The sequence below is a fragment of the Paralichthys olivaceus genome, chromosome 2, assembly GCF_024713975.1.
Source record: "Paralichthys olivaceus isolate ysfri-2021 chromosome 2, ASM2471397v2, whole genome shotgun sequence".
NCBI classification, from domain to species: Eukaryota; Metazoa; Chordata; class Actinopteri; order Pleuronectiformes; family Paralichthyidae; genus Paralichthys; species Paralichthys olivaceus.
In genome coordinates this window covers 28,525,397-28,548,787 of record NC_091094.1, presented here as the reverse complement: position 1 = coordinate 28,548,787, position 23,391 = coordinate 28,525,397, and the positions used below count along the sequence as shown (strand labels likewise).

The 23,391-nt window shown below is 38.6% G+C and overlaps 1 protein-coding gene across 16 annotated transcripts in view; it reads left to right on the top strand.

The window, feature by feature from the left end:
- Nucleotides 1–23,391, top strand: part of cadpsa (Ca2+-dependent activator protein for secretion a) — a 159,830-nt gene that overhangs the window by 52,306 nt on the left and 84,133 nt on the right. For all 16 annotated transcript variants that reach the window (XM_069513966.1, XM_069514032.1, XM_069514022.1 and 13 more), the window contains exons 5-10: nucleotides 3,552–3,632; nucleotides 3,886–4,122; nucleotides 6,900–7,021; nucleotides 11,306–11,417; nucleotides 11,504–11,643; nucleotides 16,656–16,722. In XM_069513966.1, the coding sequence (XP_069370067.1) occupies nucleotides 3,552–3,632; nucleotides 3,886–4,122; nucleotides 6,900–7,021; nucleotides 11,306–11,417; nucleotides 11,504–11,643; nucleotides 16,656–16,722 (759 nt within the window). The remainder of the gene's footprint in view (nucleotides 1–3,551; nucleotides 3,633–3,885; nucleotides 4,123–6,899; nucleotides 7,022–11,305; nucleotides 11,418–11,503; nucleotides 11,644–16,655; nucleotides 16,723–23,391) is intronic.

The window sequence follows — 23,391 nt, the reverse complement described above, 5'->3', positions numbered from 1 at the left end:
GGGACAGTAGAATTACTGGCTCTGTGGTTTTGGGGGTTTGGGGTTTTTCAATAGACTCCCTGCTGATCAACAGACTCAACAGGGAGCCACATTTTTGTTGAGTGGGTTTAATGCACTCCACTGAACCGGATTCATTTAGACCACTATCAGCAGGAAAGAAAACCTTTTTGTGATACATTTTACTTTACAGGTCAAATTGTTTCTCAATAATTGACTAAAAAGGAACTTTATAAACTTGTGCATTTACAAGACAGTTCTTTGACTTGTAAGAATGTCATCAATTAGGAATTAAAGGTGAAAGTTTAGATATATGGCCTCATGCAAGAATCAATCGTATGAACAGATTTGTTTTTTAGTGGTTTGTCATTGCCACTTTCACCAATTTTCATGTATTTGGAAATTTTATTTCATGTACAAACCATTTTATTAACATTTTATCAGAGTCGGAAGAAATTATTCTGCTGTTATGCAAAACAAGGTTTCACTGACGATATATATATCATTAGTTTGGTTAATTATACCTTATAATTATTTCCATATTATTCTGTTAAACTCTAAACTGCAGTTCAAATTAAGATATCATTCTAAACTCACTTAAATGCTCTTCTGTGATGGGGAGTGGGAAGTTGTCAATGGTTTGCCATGTGAGTTATTTTCAGATCCTTTACCTAAAATAAATGTTATGCTAAAACTCCCTGGCTCCAAAGACATGACGGGAACGCTCATACAATAAGTGTCATGAGCGCACAGTTGGTGTTGTGAAGGTCAGGTGGATGGGCCTTGACACAGCTGGTTGCAACTTGCTCTACAGGCATGTCAGATTGTTTTAGCATGCTGCATATTTTATAAAATTGAAGTGTTTTTAAGCCATTTTCATAACAAACACATTTTTACTTTATTTCTGTGACATTGCGGCCTAAAGATGACACAGCATTAACAGCACTGCTTTAGTTTCAGTTTCTTGATTCCTTTGTGGACTCTGCAAAAACAGATGGACTTTCCTTCAGGACCCAGAGCCCAACAGAACTAATCACCACGTGTGGCTGCAGAGGGCGCTGGTGCTCAAGCCCTTCAAGTGACAACATCAATCTATTTAGTATTTTCTTACTCTTACTACTTATGAGATGGCCCAGATGTCATGAAACAAAAAAGACTAAATGAAAATATAGTTGGAAATTAAAACAATATCCCTCTATATCTAAAAACACTTGCCAACCTTCACATGGAGAGCACCATGTAAAGACTGTATGCACTGCAACCACATCCATGCTTTTCACCCATGTGTACCATATGCATATGTACAACAGTACAGCTGTCTGTTGACTGTGTACCGATGTTTCACTAGTGCTATATGGTAAATGGTAAATGGTCTGTATTTACACAGCACTTTTCTAGTCTTGACGACCACTTAAAGAACTTCTGAATAAAGCTTAGCACACAGCCCTTCTGTACAGATCCCTAAGCAACCATGTGGAGTCAAGCATAGCAACAGACCCCAACAGGAACATTGTCAAGAGTCTGTTAGAACACATGGCCCATTGGAGGTATCAGTACTACTGGAACCTAGGACTCATTTTGATAGTAGATGAAAAGCCAAATAGATATTTTCTGAGGTTATTTTGGGTAAGGGACAGTCTGGAGCAAGTCTAGACTCTTGATGGTTTAGTCTCTCAGTGAAAATATTTATAAACTGTAACTTGTTAACTGCAAAAAAAAAATAGAAAGACAATGCACATCTTCAATTAAGCACTGTCACATGCAGTGTGCATGTGCTGTATATATCCTGCAACATCCCTGTATTTCAGAAGGATACAATAATCACAAAGGTGTGCATACACAGTATTGCTCTGCAGACTTAATGATGTTTAAATTCTGTGGTGCATATCACTGTATATATGTGTGTGAGTGTGTGTGTGGTGCCTGGGAGGCAGCAGTAATTCAAACGTGCTCCTCAGTCAGTGGTAACAGCAGGGGTGGGTGTTCTAGCAAGATGTTAATGCATCCAGTGGGAGAAAATCAATGGTAGGGACAGATGGGTGAGAGGGTGAGGGTTGAGAGTGAGAGAGAGAGAGGCAGACTGAGAGACACACAGAAAGAGAGAGAGCAAAAGCAGCCCAACGTAACTGAAAACCAGAATTCAACCTGAAGTTATCATTTGTTCACAGATTTTGTCTATTTTTGGGCCCATAAAACGTCTTCATTTGGGACAACAGCTCAATCCAAAGTAGCAGTAGTTGAAAGCAACCCATTCCCTCAGAGAGGTACAAACTCTCATCCCACCTGCTTAACACTTGACAGCAAACCTCCCCAGTGCTGAAGGTCATGGTCTGATGGAGCCAACGCAACCACATTCTGCAGGGGCGCAACTCCATGGACCCCAAATTGGTCATTCTTCTCGTTTCTTAAACAGAATCAAAGGACAATCGAGTGACGAGTGCATATCCTCACTTCCTGTGTTTGACTTCATGCCAAGACTACACGCACACCCACACACCTCACACCAGTTTTTTTAACAGATGGCTCATATAAAGGGTAGCATGCACCGCTGACCGTCAGTGGGACTGTTCTATAGAGAGGTAGCTGAATTAGGTTTGCCTCCAACCACCTTTCTTCAAAACATTCTACAGAGCATCCTGAACATCTGTATCACTATCAGGCACGGGAACCATTCAAATCTTTTGACCGACAAATAGCAGAAAATATCATTTGTATTTCGCTCCACTCCATATTCCACATGTAGCAACCACAACATTATTACACTGTTTTGTCCTTATGCTCTGCAGCATGTAGAGAAATATACAAACATGTATGTCTTTTGTAGAGAAGACTTGTGTAACTTATTTACCTTTTTATGGCTGATTATCCTATACAGACAGACAGTAAACTATTACTTACCCACACTACGTGATGTTGTGAGGAATCTCAATTAAAATGATTTTGTTATTTTGTACTTTTAAAGTGTTCTGTTATTGTCTAAGTAACCCTGAGGGTGTCGTAACAGAACCTTGACAGGGTTCCACAAATAATGTACATTAGTGATACTTTTAAGATAAGACAATCCTTCAGTAGTCCCATAACAGTAGATGTTACAACAAGGGCAGTCAATAATTTACATCAGTAAAGTAACAAGTTATAATTGTGATGAAATACAAAAATATAGAAACATATATATGGAATAGTAACTATCATATATACTTGCAACAGAATCTGCTACATCTGCTTTTATAAGTAAACTTTTACTTTTACATTTTGCACATGTTCAAAACAAGAGTATCAAATCAAAAGGGAAAAATATAGACACTTTAACAATACATTAATCATAAATAATATCAAAGAAATTTGCAACAACAATCCTGTACAATACAGCTAATGAAAATTATGTTAATGTTAAAGACGGCACTTGAATTGGAACACAATGTTGCCAGTACTTTAAACTTGTACAAATTCCATTGAAGATGTTTTGCATTACTATGATTTTTTATTATTATTCTCGTTATGATAATTGATGATGATGATTATTATTCAGAAGTATTTCGTGTCTGTTTCTCCAGCTGGACAACCCTGATGAGCAGGCAGCGCAGATTAGAAGAGAGCTGGATGGACGACTGCAAATGGCTGACCAGATTGCTCGGGTAAGGACAAAAGATGGATAATGTCACAGTTCAAAGGCACTTCTGTGTAAAATGTTCTAAAGTTATCGCTTTATCTAGACTTTTACATAAGTTTCACATAAGTTTAGAGTTGAGACATTGAGTCTCTGCTCGGCTGAGCAGGTGGTAGTTCACAGTGAAAATGTTATGTTTGGATGTATGCCTGGTGTTGTTGTTGTGGACATTGTGTGGATAGTGCTCGTTAATGATTTGGCTCTCTTCTTGCTTTGGTCAGCATGGAGGAAGGTTTCCTAAGTTTTCCTCCAGGGAGATGGAGGCCATGTTCATTGAAGAGCTGCGATCCTCTGTCAACCTACTGATGGCCAACCTGGAGAGCATGCCTGTGTCCAAGGGAGGAGAGTTTAAACTGCAGAAGCTGAAACGAGGCCACAATACATCCATCATGGACATGGGCCAGGAAGACGAGAACACGCTGTCCAAATCTGATGTTGTGCTGTCCTTCACCCTGGAGGTTGGTGGAATTCTATTAAACAGCTCTGATGTGTTTTAAATATCTTTTTGTTTGGCTTTGTTATTGTATTGCCATTTACTGATTTGTGTAAGAACAGAGGATATAGGTTGAAGAAATAATTGGTGTTAACTATCATTAGTTGCATTTTCACTTCAGGAACTTTCTCCAGGAACTTGAAACTTTTTTAAGGAACGTCATTTAGACCAGGGTCTACATTTATTTCAGAGAAATAGTTTTACCCCCTTAAAAGTCCCAGCTCAGGGTTAGTACTTTACAAAAGTAGGAAATGTTGGGGTGGGTCTGACTGGGTGGGCTGGTGCCTCACTTTCCAAAGTGGAAATGGTACATTACTGTGGAATGTGAATATTTTTTTCTATCTGCTTAGAAGAGTTCAATGTTCCTTGTATATATGTAAGTAGAATTTTGGAGAATCATCCGACAACATGAAGACCAAGAAAAATAACTGGTTTTGGACATGTTGCCATAGTTGCAGTCTCCTGGTCAGGATTCTTTCTTGTTCATGGTTCAGGAGGTTTTTTATTAGAAACTAAATTATTATCAAAGGTCTCCTCACTGAAATAAAGAGACCCGCATAAGTAAGGGATAAATAGAAAAGTATTTTAAGATTAATTGTAGTTTGTATTTTTACTTATTGTATGTGCTTGAAGGTTTGTTTATGACCCTCGAAGCAGCATAGGTGGATGAATTGGACATTGTCCATTTAGTTAAACCTCACTTTTCTTTCATTAGATGATTTGTCTCTCCAAATGATCAAGGAATGCTTTCATGTCAAACACAGATCTATTAAAGGAATAAACCATGCCTCTTGCTGGGGGCAGGTCAATTATTGTATAGTTAACTATCAGGACTTTTAACATATCCTTTATTTTCCTGCAAAACTGCCCTTCACTTCTATTCTCAGATAGAATAAATGATCGATTTTTAAATGTCCACAATTTTAAACTTTTAAACTATCTATTGACATTAGCGATAGCCTCGCTATATCTTATTTTGTTATGTCTGACTTTTTGTACTCATACCTGCTTTTCTTGTGTTTGTTGAACATTTTGTTAGCTCTGACTGTTTATTTTGTCTCCTTTCATTCTTCTGTCCCTCTTGCAAAAGATCGTGAAACCCTCCTCCAGGTAGCTGTAATGTCAGCTATAAAATAAGTTTCTATTTATTTCACCCATCCACATACTCACAGTATTCTGCAGAACTTATTGCGATCACAGTATATTGCTATAATTTCTACTTAGGTTTGAAAGTGTTATGTGTAACACATTCCCACACACAATTAGGTGACAGAAAGGCCCTTAAAACAAATACTTACGGTCAGGTTGGTCCAGAGAATCACAGAAATCTCGACATAAAGAGACATATTCTTGTCACCTGGATGGCCAAATAAAGCATTCTTTTGATTTTGAAATCAGACCAGTTAATCTTCCTCGCAGTGTTTTTCCTCGAGATCCATGGATGATTTTCCAGGATTAGTGTCTGGAGTGGCTGATGAGATGAGATGAGATGAGTCTCCTAGATTGGCTGCTGACTGACAGACTTTTGGAACCCCACCCTAATTGGCAGACAGGCATGTCAATTCCTCTGTTGATCAGTAACAGGAGAGTGAAAATAGAATCTCCTTAGCACTCGCATGATAAATTACCTATGGGTGTTTATCCTCCACAAAGATGCAATCAAGCATAACAGTCCAGACAATTATTATACTATCTCCCTGTTTTTTTGCTTTTCTAGCATCCCAGAGAGAAAATTACACTATTATGTCTCTTTTGGTATAAAAAATACAATGTGGGTGAGGTGGGAGAAATTCTATCTTTTGTACAATGAATGCTTTCTTTAGCCTTGCAGCACCTCCCCACAGTTTGTGAGTCTCTGCTCTGAAAAGGCTCAGCAGCCAGTTACTGGAGACAGGCTTCAGTTTCAGTAAGCTTAGGTGATTCTATACTTTATTCATAAAGTTATCAACATTAACACTGCAGTGGACAAACAATATGGCAATTAGAAATGATATATCTACTGAGAGAGCAAGCATGAATCATTGCACAGGATTCAGTGGGTTGAATGTTAATGTACATACAAAGTAGGTTTTTATGTGATCCCATTTCATTATTTAAGTACTTCCACTGCTCTCTGCAGCTATTCAAGCAAATTCTGAAAGTGGAGTCAAACAGGGTGACAGTGGCGTCTGTTTTCATAATTTCAAAACAGCCAGAACTGTTTTCCAGGAGCTTTGAACGCAGCAAGAAAGCAAAACCCTTCTGTTGAATCAAATGTAAAGAAATAGTAACTGTGGAGGATCAAAACTTACTCACCACTCTCTTGCTCTCTACTTTACCTCTCACAAAAGCTCGACCATCTGTTTCCTTTGCGTCTGGTTTTCAAACAAACAACTTTAACAAATTTCCCACTTATGTTACTGTTTTGTGACATGTGTGATAATGCTACATTTATTCAGTGTGTTGTCATTAAAGGGATAGTTCCGAGAAAATTTTTTAAATTCACTCATTATCTACTCACCACTAAGCCAATGGAGGAGTGGTGAAGTGTTTGATATGTACATGTAACATGTAACAGACACCATTGAAAGATGCAGTTTGCAGCTTACAACAAGCCTGTCTATTGTTTGATGACTTATTCTGTCTAAGAAGAGACAATGTTGACTCTGTTGTCTTCTTGTTTTGTAGTTGCCGTCCATCATTTTGATCCATTTTCTCCAGTTCCCTCTCTTCTTGTCTTGAAACTATGCCTGTGTGTTGCAGGTGGTGATCATGGAGGTTCAGGGTCTGAAGTCGTTGGCTCCAAACAGGATTGTTTATTGTACCATGGAGGTGGAGGGAGGACATAAACTGCAAACAGACCAGGCTGAGGCCTCGAAACCAACGTATGTACAAGTGACTGAATTCACTGAACTCACTTCCAGGTTCATGAGACCAGTTTGAGTCTTTTTATTTGTGACATGGAGCATTGTCCTGCTGGAAGTAGCCATTAGAAGATGGTAAACTGTGGCTATAGATAGAGGGATGAACATGGTCAGCAACAATACTCTGAGTGATTTGTATTCAGAGCCCAAAGTGTGTCAAGAAAATATTCCCACGCCATCACAACACAACCAGCAGCTTAGACTATAGACTACTATCTGCCGCCTCAGTAGAAATTCATCAGACCAGGCTATGTTTTTCAGTCTTCAACTGTCCAGTGTTAGTGAGTCTGCGTCACTGGAGCCTCAGTGACCCCCTTGGGTGACAGGAGAGGAACCTGATGTGATCTGTGTTGATATAGATCATCCACCTCAAGGTGGGACATGTTCATTCTGATATGGTCCTCTACTCACCACAGTTGTACAGAATGGTTATTAGTTACCACAGCCTTTCTATCAGCTACAACCAGGCTAACCTTTCTCCTCTGATCTCTCTCATTTGAAAGAACTGTTGCTCACTGAAAGTATTTGTTTTTGGATCCATTTTGAATGCAAACTCTCAAGGCTGCTGTGAGTGCAAATATAAGGAAATCAACAGTTTCAGAAAAAATGTAGCCAGAAATCTTGACACAGTCAAAGTCACTGAAAAAACTATTTCCATCATTCTGGTGTTTGATGTGTTTTGTTTGTAACCTTCAAGCTAATATAGGTCTTCCGCACTATCTTGATGTTACGTTGCCAACCACCAGCAGATATCAGGGATCACAGCAGCTAATAGCGACCACCAGTGGATGTTGGGAACATGTCATCAGTTGTGCATATTAGTGTCACTGGGTGATACAGTCTTATTCACAAGACACCCTCTGCTATGAGGCAGGCCCACCACAGGCTGATCAGACCTGGGTGTGTGCCCCCGATATCTTGGGTCCTAGTTGGGGGCTTTCCTCCTGATTCAGAGTCATTGGCTGCAGTGTTTCTTTTATGGTCTGGTGCAGGGTTTCTCTGTGGACTGAACAACCTGATGGTTGATGTTGCAATAAACCTCCACCGGGGCAGACTATTTTGCCTCAGATCCCAAATTCACTGCACTGCAGCCTCTTTCTCTCATTCCCGTCTTCAACAACATCCTCCCAAGGTACTGTCAATTCTGTGAAGCAGAAAAAGGAGGAGGTTTTTCAACACCCCAAAATCTAAATTCTAGTACTGTATGTGTGCAGAGAAATTATTTGAAATCCTAATTACTATTGAAAACAGGAATAGGGTTCAAGTGCTGTATGGAAATGAAATGATTTAGATTAAACTGTATAGTCCAAGATGAATCTCATAGAGTCCAACAGTTTAAAATGTGCATCATGTTACATATACATATTATGAAAAGAGTATTAGATATTACCTGTTTTAACTGCTGCAGGATCCAGATGACAACAACAATTATTATTATTATTATTGTTAAATTAAATATCTCTTTAACCATTTTAATTATAACAGCCAGTCAGACAGAACTTAATTATGATGGTCACACAACTGTTGCTGGTCTCCCCCCCACCCCCAAATACAAGGTGGGTGTCAGGATAAAAACCTTGTGAGGCATAGACACAATATTGTGTTGCAATATTAAAGTCTTAATATTTTGCTTTAGACTTAGAGTCATTGCAGAAATACACTGAGAGAACACATTTGGCAATAAATTAATTAATTTCAAATAACATTGTATATGAAATATTTTCCTTGCAAATAGAATCTTATCTAAATACACACTTAAGATTTTTAACATAATAAAAATGTTGCAATCTTAATACAATCCAAATTTGGATCCTAATATTATCCAAGCATTCTCATTATCCTTTGATAAAACTCATCCTGATGGGTAATCATGTATTATCAGCAGACACAGTGCCGTGTGCACTTTGTGGGATCTTTGTCTAAGGGTCAGACCTGCAGTATGTCAGGGATAATGCAGTGAATCGGTCTAATTCACTACTGGCTACTAAAGCTATTGATGTTTTATTATCAGTCCCTGAAGGAACATTACAGGGACATTATGTCCAGTAAGATCAGTGTTTTATGTCAGCTAATTACTAAAGATTACCACAGTACAATCTGTAATGATGAGGAAGAGACAGAGTGTGATTTCTCCTCTGCCCTTCTCTGCTTTATCAATCTATAACATTTATGTGACTCGTACAACCACAGGCCTGACATCAAAAAATGTTTTTTTGTAATCCTTAAAATGTTTTCGAACCACACCAGAAGAAAGAATGGACATATCATACTCAGAGGAGACATGACACAGCTTTTAGTGTTCTTTGTGCCAAAAAAGAAAATTCAGCCTAAATTTGATAATCTGGGACAGGTCACTTGGTAATCTGGGACACTTGTATTAGATTTTTCAGAAAAAACAAAATACCCTAGCTTTATGCACGTGAAGCATAATATTACCAATTTCTAAAAATCATTATGAAAAAACGAATAAAATTTTTTGTAGAAATGTAATTAATTCATATTAACATTTAAAAGTATTTTTCTTTTTTTCATAAAGAACCCTATCTTAAATCTCAAATTAAACTATTATATTCATTTAAAACATTTTATTAAAGGTGTTTTACATTTAAATGTTTTTAATTAAAGTTCAATCGGCAGCAAGCAATAGATTTATCCATTTATATTAAACACTGTCTTTTCTCATGAATTTCACACATTCTGAATTGCCAGAGCAGGAAAAGCACAGATTCATTTTTTTAGATTAATGATGGCTCAGTCCCAAATGTATCTGTGAGTCAGGACCTCATCTCTGCTTTCTGCCAACAAAATGAACTGTCACATGCAGACGTTCTGTTACACAGGCATTTATGGTGGTAAATGAATATAACGATTTTCTATTTGTAACAACTCAAATTCATCCTTTCACACACACTCTACTATACATTGAAGCAACACTAACAATAGCAGAATATTCATTCTGTAAATCTCCATTCTATTGGTGCTACTCAGGGAACAAACTTCAGAGAGAAACATCATCATCGATCAGCCCATTGTCTTCTTCACATGTCCACATGAAACCAATGGCTGCAGACCACAGGACAGACAGAGAGCTATCTGATTATGTGCTACTTAACCAACCAGATCAGTTTAAACAGAGAGGGACAGACTGTATTTACCATCAACTCCTGTTTGACAACTGCAGATCAAATCCTACATGTCTTCAGTTTATCTTGTTTTACTTCAGTGTCTAAAGGCAGATTTCCCCATTAAGAGAACTTAAATGACTGTCCCAGATTACCCAAAGCATGCTGTCCCACATTATCAATCATGTTTGATAAACTGGGACAACAAAACATGTTAGGTGTCTAAAAACTAAAATACATACAACAACTCAACGCATATTTTGTTGCTTGAATGCATCACAAACATAATTTGATACCAATCCGGAACATTTTGTAATTTACAGTACGTATTAACAGATCTTTAACATTAATATTGTCAGAATCTCCTGTCATTGACCATGTCATGCAATTCCAAAGTCCTGTCGACTTGCTTTTGTTGGAACAGGAAATAAACATAGTGGAGCTCACATCACCCAACTTCAACCAGGATGAAGTTGGGTGATACCACTGTCTTTATAATTGTCATTGCTGCTCCCTTCATGTTTGTCAGACATTGATACATTTATCCATACATTTATAGATTTATCCATTTATATTAAACACTGTCTTTTCTCATGAATTTCACACATTCTGAATTGCCAGAGCAGGAAAAGCACAGATTCATTTTTTTAGATTAATGATGGCTCAGTCCCAAATGTCTCTGTGAGTCAGGACCTCATCTCTGCTTTCTGCCAACAAAATGAACTGTCACATGCAGACGTTCTGTTACACAGGCATTTATGGTGGTAAATGAACATAATGATTTTCTATTTGTAACAACTCAAATTCATCCTTTCACACACACTCTACTATACATTGAAGAGCTGGGGTAACCTGGGCTGGATCATACACCATGTGTTGCTCTGAAATGTCTGTGTTGCACAGACCCTAATGACTCTCCATCTGTTTCAGCAGCAGTTCATCTGATCATGTGCTTGTTTCCAGTGTTTAAAGTTCCAGTTTAGCTGGAACCATTGTTAACAGCAGCTAAGCAAGTTAGATGCTTTCTGACAGAGCAACAGCTCCAGAGACTTTATCATGTCTAACACAATGCTTTCTGGATTTCTCTCTCTCTCTCTCTGTGTGTGTGTGTGTTTGTGTGTAGTTGGGGTACCCAGGGTGACTTCTCCACCACTCAGCCGTTACCTGCTGTCAAAGTAAAGCTGTTCACTGAGAGCACAGGAGTGTTGGCTCTAGAAGATAAGGAGCTTGGGAGGGTAAGAAGACACTGTGGTTCACATCTGGTCTCATTTCCTTTGATACATGTGGTATAACTCAATTTCTCCATGTTTGTCACGACCAGGTTGTGCTCCACCCGACCCCCAACAGTCCCAAGCAGTCTGAGCTCCATAAGATGACTGTGTCTAAAGGGTGTCCAGACAGTGAGCTAAAGATTAGGCTGGCTATTCGCATGGACAAACCACAAAACATGAAGCATTGTGGGTAAGTGACAGTAAGATTTTGCTGGGGACCCCTAATGTTTGATTTAGCAGGTTTTTAGAAGATGGAGCTGTGAGTGTCATCGCGTTTCTGTAACTACTCCTCTAGCCAAGAAAACCTTTGAACTGAACTTTTGTTTCAACGTGTACAACTGCATTAACTAACATTTGCAAACTTTCAAGCAGGTTTTAACAAGAGGTTTATTTTAGAGCTAACAGTTAAGAGACAATTGCACAATGTAGTGTGACCTACTTCCACTTTCCGCATTGCCCGTTGGTTCACTTTCTGTCAACGACCTTTGCTTTTGACATGATCCCCACAGTTCTTTCTTGTCTTTAAATTTATATATCCTTTTTATAGGCCTATTGTTAATAGCATTTTACGACTAACAGAGTTCATGTATAGCATTTTTGTCATGTGACAAGACATGCGTAAATAGACTTAGGGGTCCGTATTAACTTTCATCACAACATGAATGATTTGCTAGAGAGAAGAGATACATAAACGCAGACATGATCCATATTTTTCTGGAGAGTTGTTATTTCTTCTGGTGAAAGTTTTGCAGCAAGGGTCTTTGAGCATTAGCATAAAGTATTGTGGTTGTCAACAGAAGAGGGTGTTAGATATTTCACTTTTACAGTATCAAGTTCAGAAAATTCATCTTGGTTTATTTCAGTTAAAGTAGCCTACTTATCATGTTGGTCTGGATCAGGAGGTTAACAGATGGAGGATAAATCACACAGTTAGCAGTGACACTGTATAATCATCAATAAGCACTGTGTAATTGTATGTTTATGGTGGTGCTTTACCTGAAATACATTGTTTTGCCTCCCTCTAGTGGTACGTAGCTATCACTACATGTACTTTTATTGTAGGATGTTGTTTCTTTCTTTTTGAAAGGAAAGATCACAATGACCACATAGCAGCCCATATGTCTACAGTATAAATTGTGATGATAATGAAATGTGATACTGATGTGTTCATGTCTCTAACAATATTATACGATTGTTAAATTGAGGCATGAGGACTGAGCAGAGGGAAGCTTGAATGGGAATCACTGAGAATTAACAGTTGACATTTGGAGGAGCTAGCTTTTTATAGATTCCCTTCTGTGGGGTGTAAAGCTGTAAGTTCATCCAGTACTTAATGGTGGTGTGGCTCAAGAGGTAGAGTGCTTCAGTCACAACTGATAAGCACCGTATCAATGTGAATTTTAGCTATAGGCATGATGAGACACTAGGAATGCCACATTCTCTGTCCTTGCAAAGTGGTAGGATGGTGGTTTGAGTAATCTGAAAATTCAGAGAAAGGGTTGACAAGGGTAAATGTTTCCTGTAGCAGTGAGTGTGGCCCATGTACAGTATATACAGTATATCAACACATTATGCATTAAGTCTCAGTAGCTATGGTTATTATGGATTTCTGCTGTCCTGTCTGTATTGATGAGTGATAGTAACTGAGTCTGAGGCTGAGTCGAGTCTTTTTAACAAACTCTTTATTAAAATAATGTTCAGATTTGTCATATCTTAGTCTTTGTACAAGATAATGGACTCACTATGTCTCACTTCTTTAGGAGGTGTAGTATGATTTTGTTATTGTTTCCAGATTTTTCACTCAAGTTGAGATGAAAATGAGATTATGCTTTGTACTAAGACAGCTTTCCCTGTCTGTGAAGGACATGCTGAGAGATTTTTATAGAGTCATTCATGTCCACTCTCCTCTAATGCACAGTAACTGTCTTATCTTTGAGCCAGTAAATGTGGGATTCTGAATTAGCTACGGGTGAAAATTAGCTTGCTGTCGGCTGATAAAAAAATGTCAACTCAAGATTGGAAAAGGTATACTTGAGAGAAACGAAATGTGGCAGGCCAGTGGTGAGAGCTGCCTGCTGCACCAGATCTGACCATTAAAAGATGTTAGCATGTAGAAATGACCTCTTATGATTATTATATCACTAAAGAAATTATTATTATTATTTCTTGGTTCAAAAGATATATATATATTTAATATTAATATTCTGTCCAGATCAGAAATATACTTTTGAAAATTGTTTTTCATCATTAATGTTTAATGTGTCCATATAATTTTAGATCCCACAAATCTGGTCCCATTGTGGAGCTCTCGTAGAGAACTTCTACCTTCTCATGGACAAAGAATACATGATCTAATGTGAAAAGGGTAGTTAGCTAAAGGTTTATTAGCAGCATTAATACTCTGTGGAATTCTTTGGGCTTGGTATGAAACCAAGCCCAAAGAATATCCTATACAGGTAAGCAGGACCTTCTGCTTGGTAGACCTTGTTGAGACTTTACATGACCTCTTCCAATAGCTTAGACACTCAGTATCCACATAAGAAACAAATAAATGATCAACTACAACTTCATTAGTTAACAAAAAAAGTTTAATTTTACAAACCGTTTTTTTAACAATAAAGTAAACAAGTTGTCTGTTCACACTCATTTAATATGAAGATGGGGGGATTTGATGAAAAGGTATTAAGCATATTTTATAACAAGTAGAATTGTGGGTGAAGGTCACTGTGACTTTTGATCAGTTGTCACACAAAGTTCACAGTGACCTTAATATGAAATGAAAAGTGTAGAAATATATTATATATACACAGACACTGCACTTGTTATGGCAAACAACCACAATGCGGTAATTCTAGTTCAGACATGGGACACACAGGACCGGCTGGCACGTAACTGTGCACTTAGATGCTCAAGAGCCGAAGACAATACAAAGAGCTAAAGAGGAAATGTTTCTGTAAACACTCATGGGAGGACTAACTGTTACTAACAGCACTCCTGGACGAGTGTTACCACCAGTGGGCAGTACAGACTTTGGCAGGGTGATAGGATGGTTGGTTCTGCTAGAGGTTTCTCTCTGTTAATGAGGGTGTTTTTCTCTCCACAGTCGCCAAAGTGCTGCTCATTGTGGGAACATCACACTGTTGGGTTTCTCTATATTAATACGATTTTAAGGTCCTGACCTTCTATGTAAAGTGCCTTGAAATAATGTATATTATGATTTGGTGCTATACAAATAAAATTGAATTGAATTGAATTGAATTGATTTAGCTCTCCCAGGCAAGTTCTTAGTATAAATAAGTCAACAAGGTCACTACTTAACCTGCTGCTTACAGGGGCTCCATCCTCCATTTAAATTTCACTCAGACTCAGCGTGGGGGTCTTTGGCATTCTTATGGTGTGAGTGTTTTAATCTGAGCAGCGTCAAGACAGATTTTATTTGACAAAATTTTATTCGTATAGCTCCAAATCATAACATGCATTATCTCAAGACACTTTACATGGTAGAGTTGAAACCTTAAAAATGATTGAGAAACTCAACAGAAAATTATGATTTAGGTGTTCTACCTCCCACACAATAATTATTTTAACGACTGACTACACATTTGAAGTCTGTAGTGCTGTCGACACTTGTAAACACACATCCTGCTTGTGTGCAGCTGTCAGGAGCTTTATGTCCATCTTCTTCTCACCCCTCCTCTTCCATATCTCTTCTTCTCCTTCATATGCTTTGTTTTGGCACCTTGTTTAAGGCTTCTGGGTTGCCCTGTAAGATGCCCACACTGGCTCTGTGTGTTATTGGCTCCATTTTCTGCACAGCACAAAAGCAGGGGCACAGGAGTGTCGCTTCATGCATGTTGGTTTATGTCGGATGATAGGCAGAGGCAGCTCTAGGAGGGACTCAAGGGAAAGGCAGACTGAGGCGGGCTCACCAGAGAGACCCACAGCTAGGCTGGCAGCAGCAGAGGCAGATCAAACTGGGGTCCTCACCCCCAGATGTTCTTTTACAATAAAAGCCCTCTACACTTCCACATACAGTACATGCATTTCACACAATTTCACACAATATCTTAAATCATTATATTATTTATAATCATCACATTTCAAAAAAGACCCAAGGCCCTTTTAACTATATTGATGTATAAACAAATTTGATCAAAAGTAATGTGAATAGTTTTGATAATAACAGAAGCTCAAAGGCAGCCAGGTTTAAATGAAATGACCAAAGATGCTTCACAGGAATCACGAAGAGATCTCAGAGGATTGGTGGCCACAGGTGATGAGGTAGGGAAGATATGGCAGTCAGGTGAGGAGGACCAGGAAGAGAGTCTGAGGACACCTGGTGGGCAGAGGGAGAGTGGCAAGATATTGAGGACTAAAAAAACAGGTCTGAGACACAAATGTTTGTGACATTGTGGGTGGTTTTATGCCTGGTATTCAATGTATATTTAATGCTTCCATTTCTGCTCAAATGGTTCAATTAACGTCAATAATTGTCTCTTTAGGCCTGATAATCTTTTCCCTCATTCTCCCAGAATTCTCTAAATGTGGTTTATCAAACTGACAGAGTCGTTCTTCAGATTCTCCCGTCTTTGACAGAGGATTTCTGAAGCTCTGTTACAGTGATCGTTTGGGTCTTGGTCACCTACCCTCTTGCCTGGTTACTCAATTTGTTAGGACAGCCAGTTCTGGTGCACCCATACTTCTCCTGGGAACTCTGACCTTTAGAAATACCTCTATAGCCCCGTCCTGATCTATTACTTCATAATTGTTGCCTCTAGTCGCTGTCTGAAACTGTGAGACATTCATGGCTTGGATCTTGTCCAGACAATCGAGACCTGACATACTTGTACCTACACTTTGCCACTGGTGGACTTCAATCAAGTACTAGACACATGTCAAGAATGTCAATTAAAACAAACCTGAAGGGTCTTAATGCTTTTTTAAATGTAATATTTAAGTTTCTTCAAATAAATGCACTGTGGCCTCAGTGGCTGACTGCAGTAATAGCATTTAACCAAGAGGTGTCAGTAGATGCCCAACACTACCACTTCATAAATCCTTTTTGTAACTTAAGCCTGCTACATCAGTCAGGGCAAAGCAGAAAGAAGAAGAGAAAATAACGTAATCCTGTTGGGAACAGCTTCATGAAGTGTCATACAGCAAATTCTTTTGTCTAACTGAATGCTTCTTTACATCCCACAGGTATCTTTGGACCATTGGCAAAAATGTGTGGAAAAGATGGAAGAAAAGATTCTTTGTGCTGGTTCAGGTGAGCACAGCTAATGAAGTTATGTTTGCACTGGATTTCTCCCTCTTACAAAAGCCACACAGTGTACTGTGTTGTAGAACACAAACAACTACACTACAGTGATACAGAACTGCATTAATAATAATAATAATAATTATTATTATTAAAAATAAGGTCGTTACAGCTGCAGATGGGAAAACCGAAGGTTTATGACTCATTGTTTTTGTTGTTTCAGATGCAACCAAACATGAGACAAATACAACCTGACACAGCGCTCATCCTCATCATGAGCCATGCTGGGTTTTCTTTATATTCAAAAGAGATGATTAGGCAATTACATTTTTCAGTTGACTGAAAGCAACTATTTTAGTTCAATAAATCATTTATCTTTGAATAGGTTTTTTACTGTTAGATGGACAAAACAAGGTCATTAGATATATCAACCTGCACTTGTTAATTGTACAGGACATATTTCAACATGTTAAAGGGATAGCAAAATTATATTTTTAACACAAAAAAACAATATCAAAAATAAAAAGGACAGCTGATGCCCTATATAGTGCCAGATGATATAAATAATTCAAAACTTGACTGAAGAACCAGAAAGGTTTCAGAATCCTTGATATTTTAAAGGTCTTGAAATCTACAGAACCATGTGACAAGATCAGGATGTCTAACAGAAGTAAATCTGCAAAGCAGGATTGAAGTTATTTTTAATTGGATTTAAATTAATTTAATTAGATAACCCTCTACGTTAAAGTACTAATCTGTCAAACTACTTGACAAATTACCAGCAAACATGATGTGATATGAGTCAAGAACAAAACTATACAATTATTTTTCATTTAGTTAGATATTGTGAGTAAATATCACTGATTTCCCATGGAGTAATTCAATGATCCTGGTGAAAAAAATCAGGGATGTTTAGGGGACTGATTTTGTGCAATTTGGTGCAGATTAAAAAGTCGACCTAGTGAATTTTTGAAGTTTCATAAGGGAACTGTTGGGCCTTGGTGAGAACCTACTTCACTGTTCAACACTTGCTTTTAATGTGACCAGGTAAATATAATCAGATTGTGCAATCAAGTAATTGTCACTTCTGCTAAACTAACCTTTGCCCCAAAATAAGTCTGGAGTGGTTGATGAACCCATATTTGTAGCAGCATTAATTATCAGTGTAGTGAGAACATACAAAACATCATGCAATTGTTGCTCACAACCATAATGTTTAAACCTTATGACCAAATTCTGACTGAAGTGTATGCACAGTGAGCTCCATGAGCAGATCGCATCCAACGGAGAACCAGGAGCAGCCGTCAACATGAGCACTGCTGTGTAACTACAATGTTTCAGTGGACACATGTTGTGTACGCAGTGAGAAAGAGAGATCCTGCCAAGCTGTCAGAGTAATGATGGAGAGGCCAAGCAGGCTTTTGTCAGGAGATGGGTGTGTGTGTATGTGTGTGCGTGTGTGTGTATGTGTGTGTTTGTGGATGGTGGTGTAAGCAGCCATTTCCTGGTGGCTCTGCATTAGGAAGTGGGCAGCGGGGGTGGGCTGGGGTGGGGGAGGCCTGTCTCTTGTGCATTGGAGAGGATATGTCTCAGAGCTACAAGTTGACAGGGGATTGACAAAGTCGAGTGAACACTAGCTGGCCTAACACTCGCAGCTAGAAAAGCCTGTGTGCCGCCAACTTGAAGCCTCTCATTTGCTCCCAGCTAAATATATAGCAAGTGACAAATACTGGTCAATAGACTGCGTGTGTGTGTGTGTGTGTGTGTTTGTTTTTTATGTCTGTCTGTGTATGTGCATGGATGGATTTGTTTAAGGAGCAGACACACTATCTGGTCATTCCTGTGTGTCTGAGTTGTTGCTGTTTTAGAGATGCTGTATTGTCGAGATATTCAGGATTGCCATTTTTCCTTTGCTCACTCTGTTTTGTTCATGTCAAGTCTTGTAGATATGTACTGACTGTGGGAATTTTATTTCTTTATCTTTATGGTCTATTCTACTTCAGATGATCTGAAATATTGATTAAAGTTTGTGAGAATCTGACAAATCCCTCAAAGACTGATGTTCTACCATAGAGAGAGAGAGAGACAGAGACACAGAGATAGAGAGAGAGTGAACTTAGTGCATCATGGGACATCCCACAGCACAGTCTCTTGCAATCAGGGCTAACCTGAGCCAGCACTAACTGTAAGCTGTCACTTTTACAAAGACAATTTTCAAAATCCATTTCAGAAACTCTCCAGGGATTCTTCTGCTGATGCCACAGGAAGTGGACAGTGAAACTACAGTATGATCAAGTTTAAATATGAAAACAAAACACTTTTAAACTCACGTATCACAGCTTTTCCTGATAAACCTGATATACCCTCCCTTCTTCATTTTAGTTTATAACTGTGTTTCAGTGAGGACGTTCCTGTGCCCTCCTGGATACATTTCATCTTCAGTCATAAATCTCTTTAAATACAAACAGATGTGAGGATGACTGCAGGACACACAGTGACTGTTACCTCTTATTTCACGAGCTTAACATTTAAACTAGTTGTGGTGTGTATTTGGGCACCCTAGGTTAGTCTCAGCTTAAAAATCAAATAAAGTTATGTTTAACGGATAGACATGTGCCAGTGCTCTATCTTTGTTCCCAGTCCAGCACTATATGGTTGTTATTTACGGACAATTACCCTCTGATTGTTGATCACTCTGACACTGTGTCTGAGAGTTAGAGGGATACCACTGTACCTCTTCCCCTTTCTTAGAGTTTAGAAAAATACACATTTTGGCAACTCAGCCTGCAACATGTTAAAGACAGTTCCACATTTGACAAAGACGCTTATTCACTTTCTTGCTAGAGTTTTATGTGAAGACTGATACCACCCATTTATGTTAAAAAGAAGCCACCATCAGATATTTTCTTTGAGTTTAAACCCAACCAACCTTTCCCAGGTGGAAAGTCTTAAAGCAACTCATTGTGCTTGAAATAGGCCACGATAAATGAACTGTTTCTGTCTTCACCTGCTGCTGTAAAGACAATAGTTACTTTCACTTGACTGCAACTGTCCATCACTAACAAAAGTCAATGTGCACACTAGTCCTTGATGTGGAATGTTTCTGCCAGCTTCCTAATACAACACACTTTTATCTTGGGAATTGAAACAGATGCACACCACCACATATAGCCACTATTCTTTTCCCCATTGCTCATCAGCACTTGTCTGTCTTTTCTTCCTTCTTCATCCTCCACTCCTACTTCTCTGTCCTTAGATCACCTCCTCATCCTCTTCTTTAGTTCATAATCAGTACAGTGGTTGTGTCCTGAGCCGCCCCGCAGAGCATCCAGGCAGATTACAGACGTCCAGTCATGCTCTTGGGGGACTGAATGCAATTGCACATCTGTCCACATTTTTCTACATCTGGCTTTAGATTCAATTTAATTAATTTTTTATTAATTTTTAATTCATTTCAGTTGACTTCAGTGCTATCATTTTATTGAGATCACTTTATCTCTGTTCATTTAGGTGGAATTCTTTTTCTATAATTTTCCATTTCATTCAATTCAACTTTAATTGACTTCAATTCATTTCAGGTGAATTCACTTCTAATAGAATTGGATTTAGATTAAATGCAAGTGATTTTAATTCACTTGCATGGTTTTTTTGTACGGAAATCAACATCAGAAGAAATCTTGAATTTAAAAATGATTTCAATAAGCCATACACATTTCATCTGCACAGACAGAAGGACTGAGCTGTTGGAAGTGTATGCATGGTATATCTACTAGTCAACCACATGTCAGGAATCAGATACAAAGTTTGGCTTTTGGCCAGTGAAGTTTGTTTGAGAAAGCATATGCCAAATCATCCCCAATATTCACATCCATGTGCTTCCTGTAATGATGTGAACATAAACGACTTCAGCAATCCCCTCCACTCTCTCTCCCTCTCTCATTCTTCATCACTGTCTCTCCATCTAACCTCTCTGCTGACTGACAGCTGAACAAGAGAGAGAGACACTGGGAGAAAGGAGGCTGGTGTTTTGGGGTATGGGTGGGTGGGGGGGTCGGTAGTTTAGACTCTGATTTGCCTTCGTGGTGTCCTGGAGGCCAGGGAGCTGTTGGAGAGTCGGTCCGGTTCCCTCCATCCCTTACTTGGCCTCAGGTCTCATCAGTGCTGTCGTGAGGAATCTCATTTGTCACACACATGGAGGGGACTCCAACACACACACACACACACACACACACACGGGATGCAGCTGCAGCTAAAGTGAGAGCTGCCACTTGCAGCGGCAGAGGTGGCGACAGCGCTGGATTGGCCAAGCCTGGTGATTTGTGACGACAGGCTGGTATGACTGGCAGCTACGGTAGCAGCAAGCAGGACGCAGCTAACAACAGACCACCTCCTTTCTCATAACATAGGGAGCTGTGTCAGGAGCACAGCAAAACTGACGATGGTCACCACTGCTGTATAGGCAGCTTAAGGCCTTTTATTAACAGGTTTGAAAGCTGTGTTAGTTTCCAATACAGTTTACTTTACACTACACCATAAGAAAGTGTTGAATGGCAGCCTACTATGCCTGAGGGTGGCACTGAAGGGAAGCTGTCCTCAAAAGTCTATCTTCTGACAGTGTGAATGTGTTTTGCAGATGAGATACATTCAGTTATTTGCTTATTTTATATCGGAAAAGATTCATTCTTCAGAGATCATTAATATGCTGATTCAAATTTAAATCTTTCAGTGGAATTTTATGGTCATGGTGAAGGAGACAGAAAGATAAGGAAGCTGCTACATAGATTAAAATGCATTCTCCGTGATGATACCTTCAAACTTGAAGTTCTAATTTACCAACTTTAAAACCATTTAATTGTCAGGATCGGATGTTGGATGTAACACATACTTCATACCTATGATTATATGTTGTGTTTCACCATGCTAGCAAAGTTGCTTGTTCACTCCACCACTTTGGTCCAGACTGAAATATCTAAATAAAAACTATTGGATAGAAAACAGTGCATATTTAATGTACACAAAAATCTGGCATCAATTTGACTTTTCTGCACAGTAATTCCAAAATAAATCACAGCCTGAGCTTTCGATGGACAGATGAATAATGGCAGCAGATGAGACCCTGGTCAGACATAACTCCACCTTCATTGTGTTAGAGAAAGAATTCTAACATACCTTGCTGACATTGTTACATGATAAACAACATTAACTGGTCTTCTCCTCCTCGATGTCTCACCTACATTTAAAATGAGTCAATTCCTCTAAACTTCAGTTACCAGTCCCGCTCCAGCAACACACCCCTAACACCAAGCTACAAGCTGATGCACAGTTAATATTCTTTACACTACAATTTCCATGCAGCACAGCAGCACAGCAACACATATTTTCACAGGAAGCTTTCACCTTTGAATAAATCAAATAAGCAACAAACAAAGCATCTACACGTGTGATGATACTTATTTACAGTGTGCTGTAGACATGTGCACCATACCTGTGGGTGACAAACCTGAAAACAGAAATATAGGCTGTGTTTAGTAGTAACACTGAGTGTGGTGATACAGGGGTCTGTTGGACCCCCTCTAAACGTGTAACTGATGTTTTAAATGAAAATCCAATGGTCAGAATATTAATATCTAAGCTAAAATGTACATTTAAAATTCATCAATACTGCACAACCTAGTTGCTTTCTGGTCGTCATTATTTATCATTATCGCTTTGTTTATCCTGGATTCCTGGGTTCCGTGGCACATTTACATGCTGTCAGATGCGAAGGAACAGCAAATATCCTGATAAACAATAATAGCTTTCAATGTGCCACCTCTTAGCACTGCACTTCCCTGGGCCATTAACAATACACATGTCAAATGTGAAGTTGAATGGATTGCAAGATATCCTTTTCACATTCATACATACATACATGTACAAACAGACAGACAGATGTTTGTACAATTAGTGGGTAGATAAAATGAGTTAGCCATGCCAAAGATTTGGGGTGTTATTCAAATGATTGTTTGTTGGCTCTCTTAACCCTTTGATACAGAACATGGGTCAAAAGGAAACTTGACGCAGTTTCTATTTTCTATATCTTTGCAGCAAATTTATTTCATCATTCAGCATTTCAGGTATTCTTCAATTTACTTGTTTTAGATCATCACAAATTCCTTTCTTACTTCATTTTTGTGTCACTGCACCTCAGATGCACAACATGGGTCAAAAATGACCCATATTTATTTCCTATGTTATTTCATGCATGGCTGAGTGTTTCTTTGCTATATCTTTGAAATAAATGGATTTTATCATTTAATATTCCACCTATTCATTAAATATCTTGCTTTTTATTTCCACAAATTATTTTTATGGATCAAAAATGACCCATACAGTGTGTATTCACTTCAGCGCACCAACCATTCATTTCACACAGCTGCTTTGGCAAATCTGACGCATGTCTTATTTTACAATCCATTACTAGTGAGAAAGAGTATGTACAATACCAACAAGCTATTGCTGTTGATCCTTTCTCGCTGGCTAACGATAGCTGGATCAACAAAATAAAACTCGGAATAGAACAGTATATACTAAATAGACTGATTGATGTGCATTTGAAAATATTCTTGAGCTTTTGTTTTTCTCTTCCAGAGTGTTAGCATGGCTGGTCACAATCATTCCAGATTTATGGCTGAAGCG